The sequence below is a fragment of the Cottoperca gobio genome, unplaced genomic scaffold (assembly GCF_900634415.1).
Source record: "Cottoperca gobio unplaced genomic scaffold, fCotGob3.1 fCotGob3_487arrow_ctg1, whole genome shotgun sequence".
NCBI lineage: Eukaryota > Metazoa > Chordata > Actinopteri > Perciformes > Bovichtidae > Cottoperca > Cottoperca gobio.
The window spans coordinates 177,031-203,345 of NW_021167036.1; the positions used below are offsets into that span (position 1 = coordinate 177,031).

A 26,315-nucleotide genomic window follows, 5' to 3' on the forward strand; every position below is an offset into this window, starting at 1 on the left:
TCCCTCGTTGTGCTTTTATATGTACAATATAAATATTTCTGTATATTGAAATATCAATACACTTAAAATACGGAAATACAATCAAATACACAATGAAATCCTGGAAAGCACAAAGTGCAAAAGTTGTTGTCAGAAGTGGGATTCGAACCCACGCCTCCAGAGGAGACTGCGACCTGAACGCAGCGCCTTAGACCGCTCGGCCATCCTGACATTCAGGGCATATCCAGAATGAGTAGATTATAACTTTGTGCAGATCTGATTTCTGATGACAGATGAGATACTGGTTTGGGTTAGAGGGCACTGCCCCACCTAGCGTAGCAGCAGCTCGTTGGTTATATTACGTACTTTGTACTGTTACTGTAGCAGTTAGCATGCTGAAGCTAACAGGGTTCGTCTCAATCAACCCGGTTAGCATTGGATGTAGCTATTAGCTACGGTTAGCTTAGCTAGGTAGCACCTTGCTTGACAGGTAGCGGGACGCCCTTCCCCTCAGCGGAACAACTGTGAGTACTTCTTTATTAAGAGAAAAGAGGGCAATGCATGGCTTCATTCAAGCTAACAGCTAACGTTAGGGTGGCTCTCATTAGTTAGCATGTTAGCATGTTAGCATGTTAGCCGTACTGCAGCTTCTAAGTCTGTCTTTAAACTCGATGCAGCTGTTATTCTGCTGCTGAGGCCTACAGTGCACACCATGAGTCTTATCATGGGGATCATATATATATATATATATATATATATATATATATATATATATATATATATATATATATATATATATATATATATATATATACATATATAAAAAGCATTATATATATTAATGTATGTTTACTTATTCTGTAATTTCCTCTGGCTTATATCTGATCTGATCCACATCTTTGTCTAAATGCTCTTATCCTAAATAATTCCTTTGTATGTCTAATAATACATTTAGTTTTATTAATTGAATGTCTTACTGTATACTTTATTTAACTTGTGTTCTCATAATAATGCTTTTTATTTAATTGTATTGGATTCTGTTCGTTGGGAAGCATTTTGTAATTCTTGTAATTATGTTTGAAAGGTGCTTTACAAATTAAATGTATAATAATAATGATTATTTATGTATCTCCTTCTACAAAGTGCTAGTTAAATGAGTTTCTGATGCTCTTAGCTTGTTTTTATATCCATGTGTGAGAGAGAAAATGTTTTACTAAGTGTGAAGCGTTTCAAGTGATAACGTTGTGCACACAAACGATCCTCTCCTGTCCTCAGTCTGAGCAGCATGGCCTCCTCTCCTCCTCACAACTTCTCCTGGGTGGATCCAGACAAACTGGCCGGACTGGCACTGCCCAGGATGACGTCGGAGTACCGGTACCTGCTGGACAACGGGATCAAACACCTGGTCTGCCTGTGTGAGAGGAAACCTCCTAACCATGACACGTGCCCAGAGTTACAGCTGCACCACATCAAGATCGTGGACTTCACTCCTCCGTCACCGAGTCAGATCGACAGATTCCTCTCTGTCGTGGAAGAGGCCAACTCCAAGGCGGAGGTAAGAGCACACATCGGTTCTGCTTATCAAGTCTTTGAGCACGGTCCAGGGTTCAGTCTAACATTGGACGCAGACTCACAAGCACTGAAACATGAAAGATTTGAAACTCCTGGAACAGTGCAAAGGAAAAACATTCAGTTTAACATCGAACTAAAGAAACTGCAAATCCTCAAAGTTGAGAATCTGGAATCAATAAATGTTTCGGCTCAATTGATCACTTTGACCAACAGCTTCAGCTCTACCTGCACACAACTCAACTGTGTCTCGCAGCAATGCCTAATGCAGAGTGTGTGTGACTAACAAATACTGTGCCGTTCGTCTTCAGGGCGTGGCAGTCCACTGCATGCACGGTCACGGGAGAACGGGCACGATGCTGGCCTGCTACCTGGTGAAGACCAGGAAGATGTCGGGGATCGACGCCATCAATGAGATCCGAAAGATGCGGCAAGGCTCGATCGAAACCCACGAGCAAGAGAAAGCTGTGGTGCAGTTTTACCAGCGCACAAAGTAGATTTCACAGAAGGAACAAAGTCACAGAAGGAGCCATGTTTTTACTATCGAGGTGAGACTCTGCAGGTGAACAGAGTCAAACATGTAACTAACAGATATCATGAAGCTTCCCCACTTCATGACTCACATCAACACAGTTTATATTACAAGTGTTTAATATGTACATGAGGCGTTATGTAATGTAGCTGTGGAGAGTTTACATCTACACACACAGTTACACACACACACTCTCATGTTCTCATGTTTCCTCTCGTCTGAAGAACACGAGTTCTGGAAGATGAATAAGCATTAAAGAAGTGCCTCATTTATATTGCTGAATGAACACTTTATTATCTATGAATAGGAAAACACAAGAATGAATGTTGAAACAATGATACATCAAAAGAGTATTTGTTGTTCATTACACACAGTAACTAAGAGACATGTCTACAGTAAATATTACACGGGACTATATACTGTTGCTTTGACCTTCCTTTACGCGCTGGACGCCGGAGAGAAGAGACGCTGCCGCTCCTTGAACGTGAGCTTCTCAGGAGCCGGCGCTCGCTTCGTTTCCTCCTCCTGCTTCCTGTGAAAGAACACTTGGACTTTATTCATCACTTCATGTAACAGGACACAAACAGCTGCTTAAAATATATATTATTTATATATGGGTGTGTTTTACTCAGGGTCTCTATCAAACTGGTACTTTGCCAGATGTCTCTAAAGTAGAGAAGACTAAATTAAGCTTCTCGTGTCTGCGACTAATGATTATTACTATTATTATTACCGTTCTGGATATATCTGCTGATTATTTTCTAGATTAATCGACTAGTCGTATAAAATAGTAAAATGTCCATCATGTTCCTCAGAGTCCTAATGTCTTTAAATATATTAAATGTCTTTAAATATCTTTAAATGTCATTAAATGTCTTTAAATATCTTTAAATATCTTGTTCTGTCACTTTAATAAATCTGTAAATCTAAGTAAATCTGCACATCTGAGGCTGAAAACATTCAAAGACGTTTCTGCAGGAAACTTTAACGATTAATCTCAATGTAATGATGCTCAACACGAGGAGAGTAATGATGCTCAACATGTGGAGAGTAATGACGCTCAACACGAGGAGAGTAATGATGCTCAACACGAGGAGAGTAATGATGCTCAACATGAGAGTAATGATGCTCAACATGTGGAGAGTAATGATGCTCAACATGTGGAGCGTAATGATGCTCAACATGAGAGTAATGATGCTCAACATGTGGAGAGTAATGATGCTCAACACGAGGAGAGTAATGATGCTCAACTAGAGAGTAATGATGCTCAACTAGAGAGTAATGATGCTCAACATGAGGAGAGTAATGATGCTCAACATGTGGAGAGTAATGATGCTCAACATGAGGAGAGTAATGATGCTCAACATGTGGAGAGTAATGACGCTCAACATGTGGAGAGTAATGATGCTCAACATGAGGAGAGTAATGATGCTCAACATGAGGAGAGTAATGATGCTCAACATGAGGAGAGTAATGATGCTCAACATGAGGAGAGTAATGATGCTCAACATGAGAGTAATGACGCTCAACATGAGAGTAATGATGCTCAACATGTGGAGAGTAATGATGCTCAACACGAGGAGAGTAATGATGCTCAACATGAGAGTAATGACGCTCAACATGAGGAGAGTAATGATGCTCAACATGAGGAGAGTAATGACGCTCAACATGAGAGTAATGACGCTCAACATGTGGAGAGTAATGATGCTCAACATGAGGAGAGTAATGATGCTCAACATGTGGAGAGTAATGATGCTCAACTAGAGAGTAATGATGCTCAACACGAGGAGAGTAATGATGCTCAACACGAGGAGAGTAATGATGCTCAACACGAGGAGAGTAATGATGCTCAACACGAGGAGAGTAATGATGCTCAACACGAGGAGAGTAATGATGCTCAACACGAGGAGAGTAATGATGCTCAACTAGAGAGTAATGATGCTCAACATGAGGAGAGTAATGATGCTCAACATGAGAGTAATGACGCTCAACATGTGGAGAGTAATGATGCTAAACATGAGGAGAGTAATGATGCTCAACATGAGAGTAATGATGCTCAACATGAGGAGAGTAATGAGTATGCTCAACACGAGGAGAGTAATGATGCTCAACACGAGGAGAGTAATGATGCTCAACACGAGGAGAGTAATGATGCTCAACACGAGGAGAGTAATGATGCTCAACTAGAGAGTAATGATGCTCAACATGAGGAGAGTAATGATGCTCAACATGAGAGTAATGACGCTCAACATGTGGAGAGTAATGATGCTCAACATGAGGAGAGTAATGATGCTCAACATGTGGAGAGTAATGATGCTCAACATGAGGAGAGTAATGACGCTCAACATGAGGAGAGTAATGATGCTCAACATGAGGAGAGTAATGACGCTCAACATGAGAGTAATGACGCTCAACATGTGGAGAGTAATGATGCTCAACATGAGGAGAGTAATGATGCTCAACATGTGGAGAGTAATGACGCTCAACATGTGGAGAGTAATGATGCTCAACATGAGGAGAGTAATGATGCTCAACATGTGGAGAGTAATGATGCTCAACATGAGGAGAGTAATGACGCTCAACATGAGAGTAATGATGCTCAACATGTGGAGAGTAATGATGCTCAACATGAGGAGAGTAATGACGCTCAACATGAGAGTAATGACGCTCAACATGTGGAGAGTAATGATACTCAACATGAGGAGAGTAATGACGCTCAACATGAGAGTAATGATGCTCAACATGTGGAGAGTAATGATGCTCAATACGAGGAGAGTAATGATGCTCAACATGAGGAGAGTAATGATGCTCAACATGAGGAGAGTAATGATGCTCAACATGAGGAGAGTAATGATGCTCAACTCGAGAGTAATGATGCTCAACATGAGGAGAGTAATGATGCTCAACATGAGGAGAGTAATGATGCTCAACATGAGGAGAGTAATGACGCTCAACATGAGGAGAGTAATGACGCTCAACATGAAAGTAATGATGCTCAACACGAGGAGAGTAATGATGCTCAACACGAGGAGAGTAATGATGCTCAACTAGAGTAATGATGCTCAACACGAGGAGAGTAATGACGCTCAACATGAGGAGAGTAATGATGCTCAACACGAGGAGAGTAATGATGCTCAACTAGAGAGTAATGATGCTCAACATGAGGAGAGTAATGATGCTCAACACGAGGAGAGTAATGATGCTCAACTAGAGAGTAATGATGCTCAACATGAGGAGAGTAATGATGCTCAACATGAGGAGAGTAATGATGCTCAACATGAGGAGAGTAATGATGCTCAACATGAGGAGAGTAATGATGCTCAACTAGAGAGTAATGATGCTCAACATGAGAGTAATGATGCTCAACACGAGGAGAGTAATGATGCTCAATATGAGAGTAATGATGCTCAACACGAGGAGAGTAATGATGCTCAATATGAGAGTAATGATGCTCAACTAGAGAGTAATGATGCTCAACATGAGAGTAATGATGCTCAACACGAGGAGAGTAATGATGCTCAATATGAGAGTAATGATGCTCAACACGAGGAGAGTAATGATGCTCAATATGAGAGTAATGATGCTCAACATGAGAGTAATGATGCTCAACACGAGGAGAGTAATGATGCTCAATATGAGAGTAATGATGCTCAACATGAGAGTAATGATGCTCAACATGAGGAGAGTAATGATGCTCAACATGAGGAGAGTAATGATGCTCAACTAGAGAGTAATGATGCTCAACATGAGGAGAGTAATAATGCTCAACACGAGGAGAGTAATGATGCTCAACACGAGGATAGTAATGATGCTCAACACGAGGAGAGTAATGATGCTCAACACGAGGAGAGTAATGATGCTCAACACGAGGAGAGTAATGATGCTCAACACGAGGAGAGTAATGATGCTCAACACGAGGAGAGTAATGATGCTCAACACGAGGAGAGTAATGACGCTCAACAAGAGGAGAGTAATGATGCTCAACACGAGGAGAGTAATGATGCTGAACATGAGAGTAATGATGCTCAACACGAGGAGAGTAATGATGCTCAATATGAGAGTAATGACGCTCAACATGAGAGTAATGATGCTCAACACGAGGAGAGTAATGATGCTCAACATGAGGAGAGTAATGATGCTCAACTAGAGAGTAATGATGCTCAACACGAGGAGAGTAATAATGCTCAACACGAGGAGAGTAATGATGCTCAACACGAGGATAGTAATGATGCTCAACACGAGGAGAGTAATGATGCTCAACACGAGGAGAGTAATGATGCTCAACACGAGGAGAGTAATGATGCTCAACACGAGGAGAGTAATGACGCTCAACAAGAGGAGAGTAATGATGCTCAACACGAGGAGAGTAATGACGCTCAACAAGTGGAGAGTAATGATGCTCAACACGAGGAGAGTAATGACGCTCAACACGTGGAGAGTAATGATGCTCAACACGTGGAGAGTAATGACGCTAAACACGAGGAGAGAAGCTGCATTAATTGTTAGATTTGATTGAATTTCAATGTTTTATGACGTTACACTCACTCTTTTGCTGCCGTGTTGTTAAAGTCTCGACTCGGTGCGCTCGGGTCTTTGATCTGCCAACAACAACATGTAAATGTTTCAACGTACGATAAAATAATAAATATTCTCTTGAATAAATGAACGTTCATAATTACCCGTCTTTGTCTTGTCTTCGTTTTGGGAGCGATGACTTCCTGTCTGCTCTTCAGACTCTTTCAGTTCAGTGTTGATGTTCTCCGCACAGCTCCTCTAAGACATACAAATAAACCATTAGATCAATATAAATTATATATATGTATATATTATATTGTGTCTATATAATATATATATAATAATTATATATAATTATATGAATAATAATAATATATAATATATATATTATTATTATTATATATATAATTATATGAATAATAATATTAATAATATATATGTATAATTATATTAATAATATATATATATATATATATAATTATATTAATAATAATAATAATATAATATATTAATATATATATATATATTATATATATGTATATATATATATTATTATTACATATATAATTATAATAATATCTATCTAATCTTTCCTATCTCTCTATATCTTAGTATTCTCTCTCTCTCTCTATCCTCCTCCTCCTATACCCCTCCTCCTCCTCTCCTCTCTCTCTCTCTCTCTCTCTCTTCTTCTCTCTCTCCTTCTCTTCCTCCTAATCCTAATCCTAATCTCTCTCTCTCTATCTCTCTCTCTATCTCTAATTCTCTTCTCCTCCTCCTCCTCCTCCTCCTCCTCCTCCTCTCTCTCTCTCTATCTATCTATTTATTATTATTATTATTATTATAAAAAAAACACCTCCTTTCGGTTGGGAGAAACTTTACATTCATCACTTAATTTTAAGCAGACAAACGCCAACTTTATAACTTTATAAAGTGTTTGAAGAGCAAACAAATATTTATATTTACTGCTAAAATACTATAATCATGAAGTAGTAATTTATAGTGTAAACTTTATGAAGACTTTATAAATGTTTCATCGTATGTTGTAGGTATAATATCCCAATATCTTAAAACTTTATTATTCTTCCACTTTTAATTCAGATTAATATTAATATTCTTTCACATTAATCTGTTTTTGTTGTATTTTGTATGTTAATGTTTCTTGTACACATTGATTTTATAATATTTAGCTTTTCAATATTTGCTCTCGTTTTTCCTTTTTGATTCCTCTCACTGTGTTTTTCTTTGATTCTAATCATATGATTATATTTTAAATCTGTTTGTTTCTCACTCTTCTTCAACCCACTTAATCTACGTCAGTTGGCCTACATTTCCCAGAATGCCTTTTGATCATTCCTTTACTGTGTACCCTTCACCTGTGCTCTGTTCTCCAGCTGCTGTATGGTCAGCATCATGTGCAGATCTTCGTCCTCCTCGTCCTCCTCGTCCTCCTCGCCCTCTCCTCTCTGCTGAACCTCCTGCAGCCTCTTCTGAAACTGCCACTCCAGGCTGAGCCTCCGCAGCCGGCCGCTCTCCTCCGGCGTGCGCCTCGCCTTCCCCTGCAGATCCTGCAGCTCCTGCTGCAGCAGCTGCACCACGTGGAGCCTCTGCTGCTTCTCCAGCTTCTCCTGGGCGTCCCTCCTCCAGGGGTCGCACTGCGTCTGCTGAGCGGGGGGGTCTTGGAATGAGACGTGTTTCGTTGGCATGATGCTGACTTGAGGCTTTGCAGCTCGTGCGGTGGGTCTCTGCTGCAGCTGTGAGGGCGGGGGCAGCTTCACGGGGCACGCATACACATGATGAACTCTGTTCTTATCCACTCGAAGGGTCTGGCTCCTCCTCGCCGCCACTAAAGCTGAGCTCTGGAAGGTGGTGAGAGGTGGATTGGTGCTCACGGCTCGGGGGACGGGGATGTCGATGCGTATGGGCTGGCTGCAAGGCGTCGGGGTTGGATGTTGTGGGAAGGGATTCCTCCAGACGCCGGCGCCGCTTGTTCGGCCGCCCTGCTGCTGCTGTGCTGCGGGAGAAGAACTATCTGAGAGCATGTCGTGAGTAGAAACACTCAAGCGAAGCGGGAAAGATGAGTAGAGGCTCAGGGTTTGTTTGGCACGCTGCTCCGTCTGCCTTCTGTCCAGCAGGGGGCGCCCACTGTCCACACACAAGTTCTCCTGGGACAGAGCCTGGCGCTGCAAGGACACATACAAGCATGCTTGTGATTCATGAAGGTTACACAGGAAGAGAAACCTTTTGTGCACAAACATACATGTTAGTCATTCTCCACCACTGGGAACGAAACGCTGACTTTAAACACGATAAAACCTTTTGGTAGCAGAGGGACATTTCATAAAGACTCACCATGAAGGTCCTCTTACTGCAGCGCTGTCCGTCAGGAGGTGTTAGAGACACGTCGCATGTTTGCAGAGGTCGACTGGACTCAGATATGTTCTGGTCCTGGGAGGGTCTCGGGGTCGGGAGGGTCAAATATTCCCTGTGAAACGTCTGAAGAAAGAAATACAAAAGGTCATTTTGTGACTTGAACTCCGTTAGAAGCAAAGCATTGTTGTTTATTCAGCCGACACTCAATACGTTACAAATATTATGAGGAATTATATATCTTATATATCTTATATATGTTAATTCAATTAAAAAAGGAAGACTTTGCACTGCAATTTGATTGTATTGCCTCAATTAGAACATTACAAAGTCAAACATGTTTATTATCTACTGTTCTCTCACTTCAGCTGTACAAAGGTCGACACTGGAGACAGCGGCCATGTTGTTTCCTCTCATTACAGGTTCAACCTCATCGGGGGGGAAATCTGCAGAAATATGAAATACACATAAACTCGAGCAGGTCATACATGTTGTACACACTACAGGTGAACAGAGTCATACATGTTGTACACACTACAGGTGAACAGGGTCATACATGTTGTACACACTACAGGTGAACAGAGTCATACATGTTGTACACACTACAGGTGAACAGGGTCATACATGTTGTACACACTACAGGTGAACAGAGTCATACATGTTGTACACACTACAGGTGAACAGGGTCATACATGTTGTACACACTACAGGTGAACAGAGTCATACATGTTGTACACACTACAGGTGAACAGGGTCATACATGTTGTACACACTACAGGTGAACAGGGTCATACATGTTGTACACACTACAGGTGAACAGGTCATACATGTTGTACACACTACAGGTGAACAGGGTCATACATGTTGTACACACTACAGGTGAACAGAGTCATACATGTTGTACACACTACAGGTGAACAGAGTCATACATGTTGTACACACTACAGGTGAACAGAGTCATACATGTTGTACACACTACAGGTGAACAGGGTCATACATGTTGTACACACTACAGGTGAACAGGGTCATACATGTTGTACACACTACAGGTGAACAGAGTCATACATGTTGTACACACTACAGGTGAACAGGGTCATACATGTTGTACACACTACAGGTGAACAGGGTCATACATGTTGTACACACTACAGGTGAACAGAGTCATACATGTTGTACACACTACAGGTGAACAGGGTCATACATGTTGTACACACTACAGGTGAACAGGGTCATACATGTTGTACACACTACAGGTGAACAGGGTCATACATGTTGTACACACTACAGGTGAACAGGAGTCATACATGTTGTACACACTACAGGTGAACAGAGTCATACATGTTGTACACACTACAGGTGAACAGGGTCATACATGTTGTACACACTACAGGTGAACAGGGTCATACATGTTGTACACACTACAGGTGAACAGAGTCATACATGTTGTACACACTACAGGTGAACAGGGTCATACATGTTGTACACACTACAGGTGAACAGGTCATACATGTTTGTACACACTACAGGTGAACAGGGTCATACATGTTGTACACACTACAGGTGAACAGAGTCATACATGTTGTACACACTACAGGTGAACAGAGTCATACATGTTGTACACACTACAGGTGAACAGAGTCATACATGTTGTACACACTACAGGTGAACAGAGTCATACATGTTGTACACACTACAGGTGAACAGGGTCAAACATGTAACTAACAGATATCATGAAGCTTCCCCACTTCATGACTCACATCAACAGTTTATATTACAAGTGTTTAATATGTACATGAGGCGTTATGTAATGTAGCTGTGGAGAGTTTACATCTACACACACAGTTACACACACACACTCTCATGTTCTCATGTTCCTCTCGTCTCTCAGAACACAACATCTGTAGATTGAATGTTGCTCCGCAGTGATCAGAATGAAATATAAACGCACCGGTCACGTTGGGGTTGGAGCGATACAGTCGTCTGTTTTTCTGCATCAGCTGTTCTCTCTTCCTCCGGCTGCCTCCGTGCAGCGGCTCTGCAGGAGCCTCCACGCTCGGCTGAACGGGACCTGTATCGCCTTCTGGAGCAAGAAAAGGTTTGAATGAAGTGATGAAGAGCAGGAGCCGGTGGTGTAACTTCTCCTGCTGCATTGTTACCTGCGCTCCTCCCTGGCTCCCTCAGCAGAGCTCCCAGGCCGTGGAAGCTCGCTCCACACTTTGCGACCTGTAAGGTCACCACGGGGCCGGTGTGCATCATGATCGCTGCTGCCCTGCATCACAGTAACAACTCTGTTATGTTTCAGTGAAGCCTTCCACACAGAGTGAAGCACAAACTCTTTGCTGTTGAATGGGCTTTGAAAGATTACGCTTCATATAATAAACACACACGTGGATGAACACATGAACTTCCTCCAGTTGAATAACTCGTTACCTTTCTTGGCTGAGGCCGAGCAGACTGTGAGCGTCCACCCTCAGCAGCTGATCGCCTGCTGTCAACCGGCCGTTCTGCACAAAGTGGAGATCGAATCCATTATTTCATATTTCCTCGTGTGAGAAATGTTCTGCAAACTGCACATCTCAAGTTGAACCCTAAACTTAAATTAAGTAAATGGGGGGCCAACGACAAAACTATATGATATAATAAAGAACTGCACTATTTAAAATACTTCTGCGCTACAGAATCCCAAACTCAATCTTTACTGTGACACAACATACGAATATTTAAATAGAGAAAGAACTTGAAAAACTAATATAATAATAATAATAATAATTATAATAATAATAATAATAATAATAATAAATTAAACAATTATTATTTTTTAATAAATTGCAATAAAATAATATTAAAATAATAACTACATTTGAAAGTACAAGTAGTAAAAAAGATGTAGTTAAAGATAAATAATGTTAATAATAATAATAATAATAATAATAATAATAATAATAATAGATATTAAGTAAATAATACTAAAAAAGATGAATAATTATTATATTAATTATTATTATTATAATCAAAGTAATAGATATTAAATTAAAAAAAGACAAAGTTTAAGAAATATTCCTTTAAACTGAATGAATTATCACCATTTCAGCCGGACCTCCCTTGACAATAGACTTGATATAAATCCCGAGGTTCCCTCTCCCCGCTCCCTGAGGCAGAAGAGAGAGTTCATCAGTGAAGAGTTTCTATAGTTTTGTGTTTGAATAGTTCAGATTTGAGGCGTCACCTTTGCAGCCACGATGCTGATCCCCATCCCGCTGTTGAGAGGTTTGTTCAGCGTGATCGTCTCCGGCTCCGGCTCTCTGTGCACTGCCTGTCGGAGAAAACAGCAAACGCACGACACTGAAGTTACATTAACTAAAGAAGCTCAGAGCTGAAATACAGAAGATGTCCCATAATGTTTGAACTGTTTCTGTAGATGAAGGTACGCAGAAGTTTTAGTTCTACAGAAGAAGTATTACTACGTGAACTTAATTGTTTAAAGTTTAAATGAAATGTGTAAATAAAAGTGTGCGGAAGGAGCAAAGCAAAAGGTAGAAACAAGCAAATATACATGATGTCACATAAATGTCCTTCGTTCGTGCCGCTCAACGTGTGCAGCAGTATGCAGTCACACCACGTGTGTGTGTTGCTCACCAGGTACGTGCTCTCTGCACAGGACGCTTCTCTGAAGCACACACTCCACTTTCCTTCAGAGCTGGGCTGAGGAGTTAAAGAGCAGAGACCTGGAGGAGGAAACTAACTTATTCATTCACAGCTTTGTTTATTGGAGTATTTATATATATATATATATATATATATATATATATATATATATATAGATATATAATATAATATATATAAATAGGGAGAGATAGAGGAAGAGATAGATAAGAGATAGGAGATAGAGAGAGAGGAAATAGATATAGAGAGAGAGGAGGGAGAGATATATAGATATAGAGAGAAAGAGATAGAGATTAGAGATATATATATAGATAGATATCAAAGATAGATTATATAGTATATATATATATATATATAATATATAATAAAGATATATTTATATATATATATATAATATATATATATATATATACTATATATATATATAGAATAGATAGATATATATATTATAGATATCTATATCATAGATATCTATATATCTAATAGCTATATATATAGATTATATATATATATAATATATATTAATATATATATATAAATATATATATAATATATATATATTATATATATTTATATATATTATATATATTTATATATATATATATATATATATATATATATGAATATATATATGAATATTAAATAAATAATACGAAGAAAAAGATAAATATTAATGAAAGAGACGTAGTTAAAGATAAACAATATCAATAATAATATAATAATAGCTATTAACTAAAAAACACTAATAAAGATCAATAATAATAATTATAATAATATTAATCATGATAATAAAAGTAATAATATTAAGTTAACAATTAAATAAAGAGATAAACAACATTAAATAACAGACAGACTGACATTAAAAGCTCTCATGAGAAATGAATGAGTATGATTGAAGTATTGCACAGTATATAGAGGACAGACCTTTCTGGCAAATTGGCTCCAGAAACTCTCTGAACCCTGGAGGGATTCCTGTCATGGTGTCGCAGGAGTATCCTCCCTCCGGCAGCAGGAAGGGCAGCTGGAGGTCGAGGCTCTCCTGCAGCTGGACGTCCCGTCCTTCGCTGCGAATCAGGTTATCTGCTGAGGCCTCCGCCGCCGTCACCACAGCATCCATCAAGTCCTGCAGAGAGGACGACAGCGGAAATATTTCAGGAAAAGGTCGTTCTCGTGTGAAGATTGGCATTTGTCATTCTCTGACAGGGAGGGAGATCCAATCTGCCTGCTGTGCAAATACTGAAGACCTTCATGCAGATGACCGCAGAAAAGTACAACATTAAAGTAAAGTTTATTAATGCTGAGCTGCAGAGGTCGTAGTTGAAGTAAAAGTGTCTATAGAAACTGTTGTAACAGTAACAGCAGTAATACTTGTAGTAGACTGCATCACTAATGAGCTCATGCAGCAGCAGTAATACTTGTAGTAGACTGCATCACTAATGAGCTCATGCAGCAGCAGTAATACTTGTAGTAGACTGCATCACCGATGAGCTCATGCAGCAGCAGTAATACTTGTAGTAGACTGCATCACCAATGAGCTCATGCAGCAGCAGTAATACTTGTAGTAGACTGCATCACCAATGAGCTCATGCAGCAGCAGTAATACTTGTAGTAGACTGCATCACCAATGAGCTCATGCAGCAGCAGTAATACTTGTAGTAGACTGCATCACCAATGACCTCATGCAGCAGCAGTAATACTTGTAGTAGACTGCATCACTAATGAGCTCATGCAGCAGCAGTAATACTTGTAGTAGACTGCATCACTAATGAGCTCATGCAGCAGCAGTAATACTTGTAGTAGACTGCATCACTAATGAGCTCATGCAGCAGCAGTAATACTTGTAGTAGACTGCATCACTAATGACCTCATGTAGCAGCAGTAATACTTGTAGTAGACTGCATCACTGATGAGCTCATGCAGCAGCAGTAATACTTGTAGTAGACTGCATCACTAATGAGCTCATGCAGCAGCAGTAATACTTGTAGTAGACTGCATCACTGATGAGCTCATGCAGCAGCAGTAATACTTGTAGTAGACTGCATCACTGATGAGCTCATGCAGCAGCAGTAATACTTGTAGTAGACTGCATCACTGATGAGCTCATGCAGCAGCAGTAATACTTGTAGTAGACTGCATCACTGATGAGCTCATGCAGCAGCAGTAATACTTGTAGTAGACTGCATCACTGATGAGCTCATGCAGCAGCAGTAATACTTGTAGTAGACTGCATCACTGATGAGCTCATGCAGCAGCAGTAATACTTGTAGTAGACTGCATCGCTAATGAGCTCATGCAGCAGCAGTAATACTTGTAGTAGACTGCATCGCTAATGAGCTCATGCAGCAGCAGTAATACTTGTAGTAGACTGCATCGCTAATGAGCTCATGCAGCAGCAGTAATACTTGTAGTAGACTGCATCGCTAATGAGCTCATGCAGCAGCAGTAATACTTGTAGTAGACTGCATCACTAATGAGCTCATGCAGCAGCAGTAATACTTGTAGTAGACTGCATCACTAATGAGCTCATGCAGCAGCAGTAATACTTGTAGTAGACTGCATCACTAATGAGCTCATGCAGCAGCAGTAATACCTGTAGTAGACTGCATCACTAATGAGCTCATGCAGCAGCAGTAATACTTGTAGTAGACTGCATCACTGATGAGCTCATGCAGCAGCAGTAATACTTGTAGTACACTGCATCGCTAATGAGCTCATGCAGCAGCAGTAATACTTGTAGTAGACTGCATCACTGATGAGCTCATGCAGCAGCAGTAATACTTGTAGTAGACTGCATCACCGATGAGCTCATGCAGCAGCAGTAATACTTGTAGTAGACTGCATCACCAATGAGCTCATGCAGCAGCAGTAATACTTGTAGTAGACTGCATCACTAATGAGCTCATGCAGCAGCAGTAATACTTGTAGTAGACTGCATCACTAATGACCTCATGCAGCAGCAGTAATACTTGTAGTAGACTGCATCACTAATGAGCTCATGCAGCAGCAGTAATACTTGTAGTAGACTGCATCACTAATGAGCTCATGCAGCAGCAGTAATACTTGTAGTAGACTGCATCACCGATGAGCTCATGCAGCAGCAGTAATACTTGTAGTAGACTGCATCACCAATGAGCTCATGCAGCAGCAGTAATACTTGTAGTAGACTGCATCACCAATGAGCTCATGCAGCAGCAGTAATACTTGTAGTAGACTGCATCACTAATGACCTCATGCAGCAGCAGTAATACTTGTAGTAGACTGCATCACTAATGAGCTCATGCAGCAGCAGTAATACTTGTAGTAGACTGCATCACTAATGAGCTCATGCAGCAGCAGTAATACTTGTAGTAGACTGCATCACTAATGAGCTCATGCAGCAGCAGTAATACTTGTAGTAGACTGCATCACTAATGACCTCATGTAGCAGCAGTAATACTTGTAGTAGACTGCATCACTGATGAGCTCATGCAGCAGCAGTAATACTTGTAGTAGACTGCATCACTAATGAGCTCATGCAGCAGCAGTAATACTTGTAGTAGACTGCATCACTGATGAGCTCATGCAGCAGCAGTAATACTTGTAGTAGACTGCATCACTGATGAGCTCATGCAGCAGCAGTAATACTTGTAGTAGACTGCATCACTGATGAGCTCATGCAGCAGCAGTAATACTTGTAGTAGACTGCATCACTGATGACCTCATGCAGCAGCAGTAATACTTGTAGTAGACTGCATCACTGATGAGCTCATGCAGCAGCAGTAATACTTGTAGTAGACTGCATCACTGATGAGCTCATGCAGCAGCAGTAATACTTGTAGTAGACTGCATCACTGATGAGCTCATGCAGCAGCAGTAATACTTGTAGTAGACTGCATCACTGATGAGCTCATGCAGCAGCAGTAATACTTGTAGTAGACTGCATCACTGATGAGCTCATGCAGCAGCAGTAATACTTGTAGTAGACTGCATCACTGATGACCTCATGCAGCAGCAGTAATACTTGTAGTAGACTGCATCACTGATGAGCTCATGCAGCAGCAGTAATACTTGTAGTAGACTGCATCACTGATGAGCTCATGCAGCAGCAGTAATACTTGTAGTAGACTGCATCACTGATGACCTCATGCAGCAGCAGTAATACTTGTAGTAGACTGCATCACTGATGAGCTCATGCAGCAGCAGTAATACTTGTAGTAGACTGCATCACTGATGACCTCATGCAGCAGCAGTAATACTTGTAGTAGACTGCATCACCGATGAGCTCATGCAACAGCAGTAAAAACAACAGATGGATGAGATGACGTACAGAGGGAAAGTACTCACGGGGGGGATGTGAGGCTCATTGGTTGCGTACAGGTAGCCGGACAGCAGCGTCTGCAGCTGCAGTGAGTTCAGCTTGAAGCAGGTATTCTGGACGGCCTTCACGTCTTGCATTGAGTACTTGTTCATGGTCAGGAGCGTTGTTGCCTAGAAACAAGCCAGGCAAAGCTATTTTAACAGCTTGTACTGACTGAAAGTTTGCTAAATCAGGGCTGAGATAAAGCACCAACATGAGCAGAAATGTTTCCTACAAAGAAGCTTCATGCATAACGTTTACATCCCATTTCTAAATCAAACTCTTTGTGTGTATGTGTATGGATTGCATTTTAAGCCGGTATTTGTGCACAGTGTCAGATAAAGATGAGGCTGCACTAATATTATCAGTATTATACTATTAGTAGATTCCAGTGGTGCAAACATTTCCATTATATTCTGCTTCCATACATATTTGATGCTGTTCAAAGGGTTAAAAACAACATTTGAACTATTAACAGCGCCATAAATGAAATTTATATAAACAATTAGTCGATGGACAGAAAAATAATCTCCAACTATTTTGATAATGGATTAATAGTTAAAGTTGATTGAAGAGGAACAATGCGGATTCCGTCCTGGTCGTGGAACAACGGACCAACTCTTCACTCTCGCAAGGATCCTGGAGGGGGCCTGGGAGTACGCCCATCCGGTCTACATGTGTTTCGTGGATCTGGAGAAGGCGTATGACCGGGTCCCCCGGGTGATACTGTGGGAGGTGCTGCGGGAGTATGGGGTGAGGGGGTCACTTCTGAGGGCCATCCAATCCCTGTACGCCCAAAGCGAGAGTTGTGTCCGGATACTCGGCAGTAAGTCGGACTCGTTTCCCGTGAATGTTGGCCTCCGCCAGGGCTGCGCTTTATCACCAATCCTGTTCGTGATGTTCATGGATAGGATATCGAGGCGTAGTCGTGGAGGAGAGGGGTTGCAGTTCGGTGACCTGAGGATCTCATCGCTGCTCTTTGCAGATGATGTGGTCCTTATGGTATCATCGGTCTGTGACCTTCAACAGTCACTGGATCGGTTCGCAGCCGAGTGTGCAGCGGTTGGGATGAGGATCAGCACCTCTAAATCTAAATCTCTAAATCAGAATCCCCCAGTCGGAGCTGGAGGATGTGGCCCGGAGAAGGGAAGATTGGGGTTCCTTACTGGAGCTGCTGCCCCCGCGACCTGATCCTGGATAAGCGGTAGACAATCGATGGGATGGATTTAAAGTTTAAAGTCTGTTTCAGCCTCAAATATGGAGATCTGCTGCTTTTCTCTGTTTTATATCAAATGAAAGTGACAAGACATCTAAAGACATCAGGACTGTGAGAAGCTTGGATGGACACTTTAGAAACCAAACCATTAATCTAGAAGATAATCGTTAGTTATTAAGCTAAAGACTTTCCTTTTTGATAAAGCTTATAGTTAGGGCTGGCTCAGGTTTGCCCTGGATCAGCCCCTAGTTATGCTGCTATAGGCTTAGACTGCCGGGGGACACCTCCCTGCTCTCTTCCTCTCTCCTCCCTCTCTTCTTCTCCCTCTCTATCTGTATGCATTTATGTAAATGTATGTTACTAACTCATCATCGGAGTGTCTGTCTCTCATGTGGCAGGTTGCCACTGATAAAGTTTCAGGATCATGAATCGTGGCTGCGCCTGCTGACCTGGTCCTGCTGGACACCGGGAAGCCTTTTTGACATTTTCCTGGATTCATCCAAACTTTCTCTTTTTCAACACAACATCATTTCTGTCAAATGTTGTATTTATACTATGTTGTTTATCCTGTACACACGACATCTATTGCACATCTGTCCGTCCTGGGAGAGGGATCCCTCCTCAGTCTCTCTCTGAGGTTTCTAACATGTTCCCCCTTTAATTATGGGGTTTCTTTTAGGAAGTTTTTGCTTGTGTGATGTGAGGGTCTAAGGACTGAGGGTCTGAGGACAGAGGGTCTGAGGACAGAGGGTCTGAGGACAGAGGGTCTAAGAACAGAGGGTCTGAGGACAGAGGGTCTAAGAACAGAGGGTCTGAGGACAGAGGGTCTAAGGACAGAGGGTCTGAGGACAGAGGGTCTGAGGACCGTGGGTCTAAGGACAGAGGGTCTAAGGACAGAGAGTCTGAGGACAGAGGGTGTAAGGACAGAGGGTCTGAGGACAGAGGGTTTAAGGACAGAGGGTGTAAGGACAGAAGGTCTGAGGACAGAGGGTCTAAGAACAGAGGGTCTAAGGACAGAGGGTGTAAGGACAGAGGGTGTAAGGACAGAGAGTCTGAGGACAGAGGGTCTGAGGACAGAGGGTCTAAGGACAGAGGGTGTAAGGACAGAGGGTGTAAGGACAGAGAGTCTGAGGACAGAGGGTCTAAAGACAGAGGGTCTGAGGACAGAGGGTCTGAGGACAGAGGGTGTAAGGACAGAGGGTGTAAGGACAGAGGGTCTAAAGACAGAGGGTCTGAGGACAGAGGGTCTGAGGACAGAGGGTGTAAGGACAGAAGGTCTGAGGACAGAGGGTCTAAGGACAGAGGGTCTGAGGACAGAGGGTCTGAGGACAGAGGGTGTAAGGACAGAGGGTGTAAGGACAGAGAGTCTGACGACAGAGGGTCTAGTGAATCTTGTCTAGTGAAGGCCCAGTTGAAGCTTTATCTCCACCAGTATTCAGACATGTAGTTTAGCGAGCGGCCGACCTGGATGATGTGTCCCAGGTGGCAGTCAGCAGCCAGCTCCAGGCCCTGCCGCTCCGCCCAGCCTTCGATGGCTGTGAGCCTCTGGCGCAGAGCGGCTCCCCAATAGTGCGAGCGCAGGCCTGGGGCGCCGGCATCCGGGCTCATCAGCTGGTTGAAGAGCCAGGCGCTGATGAAGTGGAAGAGCTGGGAGAAGAGCTGGATGGTGAGGGCGGGGTTCACCCGGCAGCGCCGTAACAGAGACATCGTGTTCATCAAGGTGTTCAGCACCAGCTCTGCAACACAAACACATTCAAACTCTCACTCAAGTAAAAGTACAAAAGTAAAAGTACTCATGCTGCAGAATTAGATGCAACGATTAGTCGACTTATTTCCCAACTACTGATGATTGATGAATTTGAAAAGCAGTTTTCAGTCCCTAAAATATGGAGATTTGAGTTTAAACTTTTTGGCTGCCAAAGAAATTCAATGAACTCTAACAATTTGTGCAGCTTCTCCTCTTCTGCACAGTTCAGTACGATCACATCGAGCTGCAAAGATTTGTCGATCAACAGAAAAATATTCTTGAACTATTTTAAAATGTATTAATTGTTAAAGTAATTCCTGCAGAAATGTCTTAAAGTCTGTTTTATATGAAAGTGACAAAACAAGACTTTTAAAGACATCAGGATCTATAATAACATCATTTATTAGTTGATTATATTTACTTTGAATTATCTAAAACTGTCAAATAAATGTAGCGCAGCAACAAGTACAAGATTTGCCTCCAAAATGTACTCAAGTAAAGTACAAGTACCTCAAACAAAGTGTATGTAAGTACTTGTACTTCCACCAGTGTGTGCACTGAATGGGATAATAATTAGTGCTTTAAATAAACAAACGTTTACCTATCCCAGCTGGCAGAGCGCCGTGCTGCTCAGGATCAATCAGAAAGGTTGGCAAGTGTTTCCTTAAGTCGCTCTGCAGACACTGCAGCAGGAAGCTTCAGGGAAGAGAGCATGCAGAGAAACAAACGCTTAACGTATGACATGCATCAGCACGTGTTTCTGTCGGGATGCCTTTAGCAAGAAGCTGCACATTTATATGAATGTTTTGCATTTCTGTTCTGTTGCAGATCTGTCACATGGTTTCAGCTGCAGCGTCTTTAAAGCTCCCACACGTCTCGCTGTCTGTACCTGTGAGCTCTGTGCACCAGGCGGGACAGATCCAGCTGACTTTGCCGTGTGAGCTGGTCGAGGTCTTTGTCGAGCTTGAAGAAGTTCATCAGCTCGGAGGAGTTGGCCATCCAGAAGGCGAGAGCGCCGGCGAGGGTCTGCTGCCTCTGCAAACACAGCAGCAGTGTGAAGTCACAGCGTCTCACCTGGTTCTTATCTGAAGATCATCATACTGTAATGACAGACGTCTGTGTGTGTTTATATATGTGTGTGTATCTGCGTTTAGTCACACACACGATCCACAGCGATAACGTCCGCTCTGAGACGTGTCTGGATGTTCTCCTGTCTGCCACAACGTGACAGACGAGTGTCTTGACATGTGTCACGAGACACAGACGCATGTATCCGGTGATTTTTCAAAATAAAACCTTTTTCAAAATAGAATATTTTTTTATTCAATCTTTCTGTGCGGCGGTACCAGATGACCCGCGGGCCGGTGGTTGGGGACCACTGTGTTACGGTAAGATTAGAGCTGATTCAAAAGATGTAGTTGTGATTATTTTTGACTGGTTTTGCGATTATGATATGATTTTACATCATTATTGTTGTTTTTATTGAAAAACATAATAAGATGAAGTGTGATTTTTGCAAAGATTTGTACCAAACAAAGACGTTTCTAAGAGTAAGCTGTGTAGGCGGGACATTTCTGCAGAGCCACAATATTTATTCAAAATAGTATTTTCACACATTTCACCTGTAACAACAAATATCACACTTTTGATGAATTGTTCAGCCGATCATTTGTATATTTCTTTGTAACAACAGTACGAGTTTCTTGCACTTGCCTGGATGACCTTCCCTGTCATGGCCACCATTTTATCTGCGATCACAGTAACACCGTGTGCGTGTGGCGGGCCGGTCCTGGCGTGGCGCTGCAGAGCGAAGCGTCCCGCAGCGTACAGCACGAAGGCGGGCGAGAGCTTGAAGTGAACCGTGGAGCTGTTGGTGTAGTTTATGACCGCAGACAGGAAGGCTTCCTCCGCTGAAACACGGAGCACGACTCATGAGAGGAGGCACAACAACGCAACACAAACGTTTTGTGTTTCATACTCACAGGATGCACTGAATGTAACTGCGAGCGGTAATCCAGGCTGAGTGTTTCCTCCTGGATTTAGCAAAGACAAGTCATCAGCGTCCTGTTTCATAACTAAAGATCATCTTTATCTGCCAAAGTACTGAAGTACAGATACCGAGGTACTACTTCTTCACGACATCTTAGACACATGCTGACATGTTTGCTGCTCCACATTTATCTGACAGCTTTAGTCACTTTACAGATTCTGATTATTAATAAAACTATATTCAACTATAGATGATGTATTATTGTAGATTAAGCTGCCCCGCAGTATATAACATATTAAAGTATTCCTCCTCCACCGTCTGATATAATACATATGATTGTGAAACTAAAGGATATTTAGATTATTCTGCAGATTATTTTCTAGATTAATGGTTTGAATTTAGTCAAAGAGCAGTACATCTCCAACATGAAACCAGCATGTATTCATAATGTCATGTATTCATGTTATAGTTCATGTTCAGTGTTTAAGGTCTCTCAGGTCACGTTATGTGAAGTTAAGATAAGGGTATGTTTCGTGTTAAATTGATAAGCTTTGGATTAAAACTCTTTTAGTTTGAACGTCCGACACGTTTTGAGTTGTGTATTTTGGATTCTATGTTTTTTCGTAACAAATAATGACTTTAATCGATCGTTGCCACTTAGTGTCCTGTTGACTAATTGCTGCATGAATGAGTGCACGGTGTCATTGAGCTGCAGTTTGTACGTCGTGCAGATTCCTCACCCGGGCCGGCCGGCTGCGTTCTGGGGTTGGTCTCATGGTCGGACACACAGGTGCTGCTGCTGTTCACGAGCTTTTCAGTTGACCTGGATATTTGTTTAAAAGGGAGCGATGTTACTCTGAGCGTTACGCAGGCCTGACGCCAGCACAGAGAAGAAGAATGTTTTACCCTTTCTCCTCTTTAGCGGTGTTCTTCTCTTTCTTCTTCTCTTTCCTCGACAGCGTCCTCCTGAAGCTCTGCATCACGCCTCCTCTCTCCTTTGTTGTTCACCAACACACACAGGAAATAACATCAATGTGGAGAAGAGTGAAAGTGCACTACTATTATATATAATGTGTTTGTAAGTTGTACCTCCAAACTGTCTTTCTTCAGCACAAAGCGTCCTTCTCTGCTGTCTGTGTTCCACTTTAACTGCACAAGCAAAGGGCTCTCCTGCAGGTCCAGCTTACGTTCTTCTCACAGAACACACACGTTTAGAGCTCATTAGATTATAAAGATGTAAACATTAGTGATCAACTCATCTGATGTATCACTTTGAATCATTGTTTAAGGGAAACAAAGATTCATGTGAAGATGTTCAGTTTGTCCTCCTGACAGTAAAGTGAACATCTTTGAGGAAACACGGATCCACTCTTCACCGGGTTCTGACTTTTTAAAGACCAAACAACGGATTAAATAAAGAAAATCATTGCAGACTACAACAACACTAAAGTAGAGATGCGACTTATGATCCATCCATCGTCTACATCTTATCCGGGGTCGGGTCGCGGGGGCAGCAGCTCCAGTAAGGAACCCCAATCTTCGCTTCTCCGGGCCACATCCTCCAGCTCCGACTGGGGGATCCCGAGGCGTTCCCAGGCCAGTGAGGAGATATCATCTCTCCACCGAGTCCTGGGTCTTCCTCGGGGTTTCCTCCCAGCTGGACGTGCCTGGAACACCTCCCTAGGGAGGCGTCCAGGTGGCTCCTTACTAGATGAACCACCTCAACTGGCTCCTTTCAACGTAAAGGAGCAGCGGCTCTACTCCGAGTCTCTCCTGATGGCTGAGCTTCTCACCCTCTCTCTAAGGGAGACGCCACCCGTCTGAGAAAACACATTTCGGCCGCTTGTGATTCATTTTCTAAATCAATGTTTTGTTTGGTCTCGTTCAAAACCCCAAAATATTCACTTTACCATCAGAGATGAAAGCACCTGCATCAGTCAGAGGCTGCAGAACACTGAGACTCATTTGACTCATTGTTTGAGCTCTGAGTTAAACACAATAACAAGTCATTGTCAACATTGGGGAGGGACAAACTCCCATGGATGAGAAGAAGTATTGAATATATTGAGGTTACAGTCAGAGGACGTCCCGCGCACGGTCGGATGCAGAGTGACGTCGTGGTTACCTTTGTTGCCGTGGATCTCAAACAGGGAATAACTCGTACTCAGCATCTTCATGTCCGGCCTGAACTTCTCTGAAAGTGTTTCTATAACCTCGTGCGCTGCAGAGTCGCTGCAGACGCGCAGACACTTCGTGGCCACATTTCCTCCAACACGATCCTCAAAGTAGAAACGCATCACACCGTGAAACAGCGAGCTCTGCCGGGAGACGGGAAACACGTCAACAAGTTGCTCTGATGTCGTGCTATCATTTCTCATGTCATGTCTCCGCAGTGAGCTGCGTCAATGATTTGGATGCATTTATTTAGTTTGTGCAGGAAACCATGGAAACGGCAGGTATTTGTCCAAAACATGAGAGAAAGTCTCAAACTGCTGAACGTGGTGAAAAGACTCTGATCCAGATGTGAAGCGGAGCTCACACAAAGCAGATGTGCTGTGATGGCCGCAGGATCAAACATCTCAACCTGTGTGTTACACTTACTGTAGGAACCGAACTTACTCTAAGTGTGTGTGTGTGTGTGTGTGTGTGTGTGTGCGCACGTGCTGCCAGTTCATAATCATCAGGGTCAGCTGTTCAGAGACATTTAAACGGGAGTGTCGTCTGCAGGAACATCTGCATTTCCTCAGGACGTCCCGTGAGGTCAAACTAAAGAAGTACCAGGTCCTTAGTCAGTGTCATACTGCAGCTGTCAATCAAACACAGACACGCCCCTCCAGCTAGCCAAGACAAATATTATATTTAATATATTATATTTCCCCAATATTCACTTTCACATGATACAAAACATCTGAAACGATGATCTGAGATCTGACAGAATCTGTGTTGCAGCGGTTATATATATTATATATTATATATTATATATTATATATTATATTATATATTATATATTATATTATATATTATATATTATATATTATATATTATATTATATATTATATATTATATTATATTATATATTATATATTATATTATATTATATTATATATTATATATTATATATTATATTATATATTATATATTATATATTATATATTATATTATATATTATATTATATATTATATTATATACATTATAATGAGTCGGTTTCTTTAGTTATGGAAAGTGTGTCACTGTTTGTGTTTCTTCACGAGGTGTTGTGTTTGTTTCCGTGTGGAACGACTGCTGTGATCCAAACGAAGGTAAACAGACTCACCTCATCAGGTCCACTGATTTCAAACAGGTCCAGTCTGTTGTTGTTCCACTGTCGGATCACTTTGGCTAATTCCTCTCGGTTTTCCTCCTCCGGCATTTTCCCCCAACGACCCTGAAGGCTGGTGTCTCAGCGGCTGCTGTGGCGCTCCACGACGACACGGAGACCAGTGTCCTGCGACAGACTAAGTTCTTATCCGTCCTCGGTGTTGTTGTATCTGTTAGGACCCCACCCCATTAGTCATAAACTCATTGTGCTGAGCTCTTAAACACCCCCTCTCCTCGCCCCCCCACACCCCTCGGCCCTCATTAACGGGTCAGTGGATCCTCGTTATGTGAGGCAAACAGTTTCCTAATCATAATCCGTTCCCATCTTTATCGTCCTCCACCGTTTTCTTTCCCCGCGTCACGTCAGCAGAAGGTTTCCTGGAGCTGCAAACATTCGTTGACAAGTTGTCACCGTGTGAGTCCAGCTTCTTACATGTGAAGATCTTCTTCACGTCTGGGACAGTTCACTGAATCTCTCAATCCTTGAGTGTAATCAACAGATGGATTCATAATGACATGTGTGGTTAGTCAGCTTAATAAGTATTATAGGATATTTTCCATCGACCCCACAGATATTTACGCTTGAGGGAATCTCACTTCTCATGCAGCCACCAGTGATTTTCAACCCAATTTATGTTTCCATGTCCTCCCTTCAGTCACACTATGTATGTAGGGCAGCTTTTGTTGGCTGCTGTGAAGCTTTCTGGGTAAACATACAATGGAACAAAAGCCTCAACTAAACCAGCCCTCAATTACACGTACTCTAACAATCAGGGGTACTGTTGTCTGGATGGAATACATGATTCTGAAGCAGGTACATCTGCAGGATTATTTCTATTTGCATTTAAGACGAAGGAGAAAGTGCAGCAACTCAAGGTTACATAATCGTCCACATATTGTTATAACAGCTTTAAACCACGGCTTCTTTAATGAGCATGTTGCTGTAGCGCCGGCTGCTGCGGAGGAATCCTTCCAACGTGCGAGTGGATCTGTGGTCATCTAGGTTCAGGAAACCAACATGTACGGAGCCGCACGTTGTT

General features: G+C 42.0%; 2 protein-coding genes and 1 non-coding gene across 3 annotated transcripts; 1 reads left to right on the forward strand and 2 right to left on the reverse strand.

Moving 5' to 3' along the window:
* Positions 1 to 127: 127 nt before the first annotated feature.
* trnal-cag (transfer RNA leucine (anticodon CAG)) lies at positions 128 to 210 on the reverse strand. The gene has a single exon. It is a non-coding gene; the product is annotated as a tRNA-Leu (tRNA).
* A 1-nt stretch (position 211) lies between these two features.
* On the forward strand, positions 212 to 3,010 carry dusp23b (dual specificity phosphatase 23b). The gene is made up of 3 exons (XM_029428185.1): positions 212 to 503; positions 1,255 to 1,534; positions 1,860 to 3,010. The coding sequence occupies exons 2-3, from the start codon at positions 1,265 to 1,267 to the stop codon at positions 2,043 to 2,045; spliced, it is 456 nt and encodes a 151-aa protein (XP_029284045.1). The 5' UTR covers positions 212 to 503; positions 1,255 to 1,264; the 3' UTR covers positions 2,046 to 3,010.
* Positions 2,475 to 25,327, reverse strand: afdnb (afadin, adherens junction formation factor b). The gene is made up of 24 exons (XM_029428152.1): positions 25,232 to 25,327; positions 24,043 to 24,235; positions 23,007 to 23,107; positions 22,824 to 22,912; positions 22,658 to 22,740; positions 21,910 to 21,960; positions 21,641 to 21,837; positions 20,817 to 20,962; positions 20,529 to 20,623; positions 19,645 to 19,916; positions 16,952 to 17,095; positions 13,553 to 13,751; positions 12,602 to 12,690; positions 12,192 to 12,278; positions 12,049 to 12,114; positions 11,396 to 11,469; positions 11,122 to 11,234; positions 10,914 to 11,045; positions 9,329 to 9,411; positions 8,948 to 9,091; positions 7,972 to 8,778; positions 6,760 to 6,853; positions 6,626 to 6,678; positions 2,475 to 2,612 (listed from the first exon to the last, which is right to left on the reverse strand). Exons 1-23 carry the CDS (start codon positions 25,325 to 25,327, stop codon positions 6,644 to 6,646), a joined length of 3,390 nt encoding a protein of 1,129 aa, XP_029284012.1. The 3' UTR covers positions 2,475 to 2,612; positions 6,626 to 6,643.
* Between the last annotated feature and the right edge of the window lie 988 nt (positions 25,328 to 26,315).

What these genes read in the sequence shown, in the direction of transcription:
- dusp23b (XM_029428185.1), top strand. Translation starts at nt 1,265, where the DNA reads ATGGCCTCCTCTCCTCCTCACAACTTCTCCTGGGTGGATCCAGACAAA. An exon ending in AGGCCAACTCCAAGGCGGAG is followed by an intron (nt 1,535 to 1,859) that starts GTAAGAGCACAC and finishes GTTCGTCTTCAG; the next exon opens with GGCGTGGCAGTCCACTGCAT.
- afdnb (XM_029428152.1), bottom strand. Translation starts at nt 25,327, where the DNA reads ATGCCGGAGGAGGAAAACCGAGAGGAATTAGCCAAAGTGATCCGACAG. An exon ending in AGGGAGGTCCGGCTGAAATG is followed by an intron (nt 11,470 to 12,048) that starts GTGATAATTCAT and finishes CACTTTGTGCAG; the next exon opens with AACGGCCGGTTGACAGCAGG. An exon ending in AGCTGGAGAACAGAGCACAG is followed by an intron (nt 6,854 to 7,971) that starts GTGAAGGGTACA and finishes TGTATGTCTTAG; the next exon opens with AGGAGCTGTGCGGAGAACAT.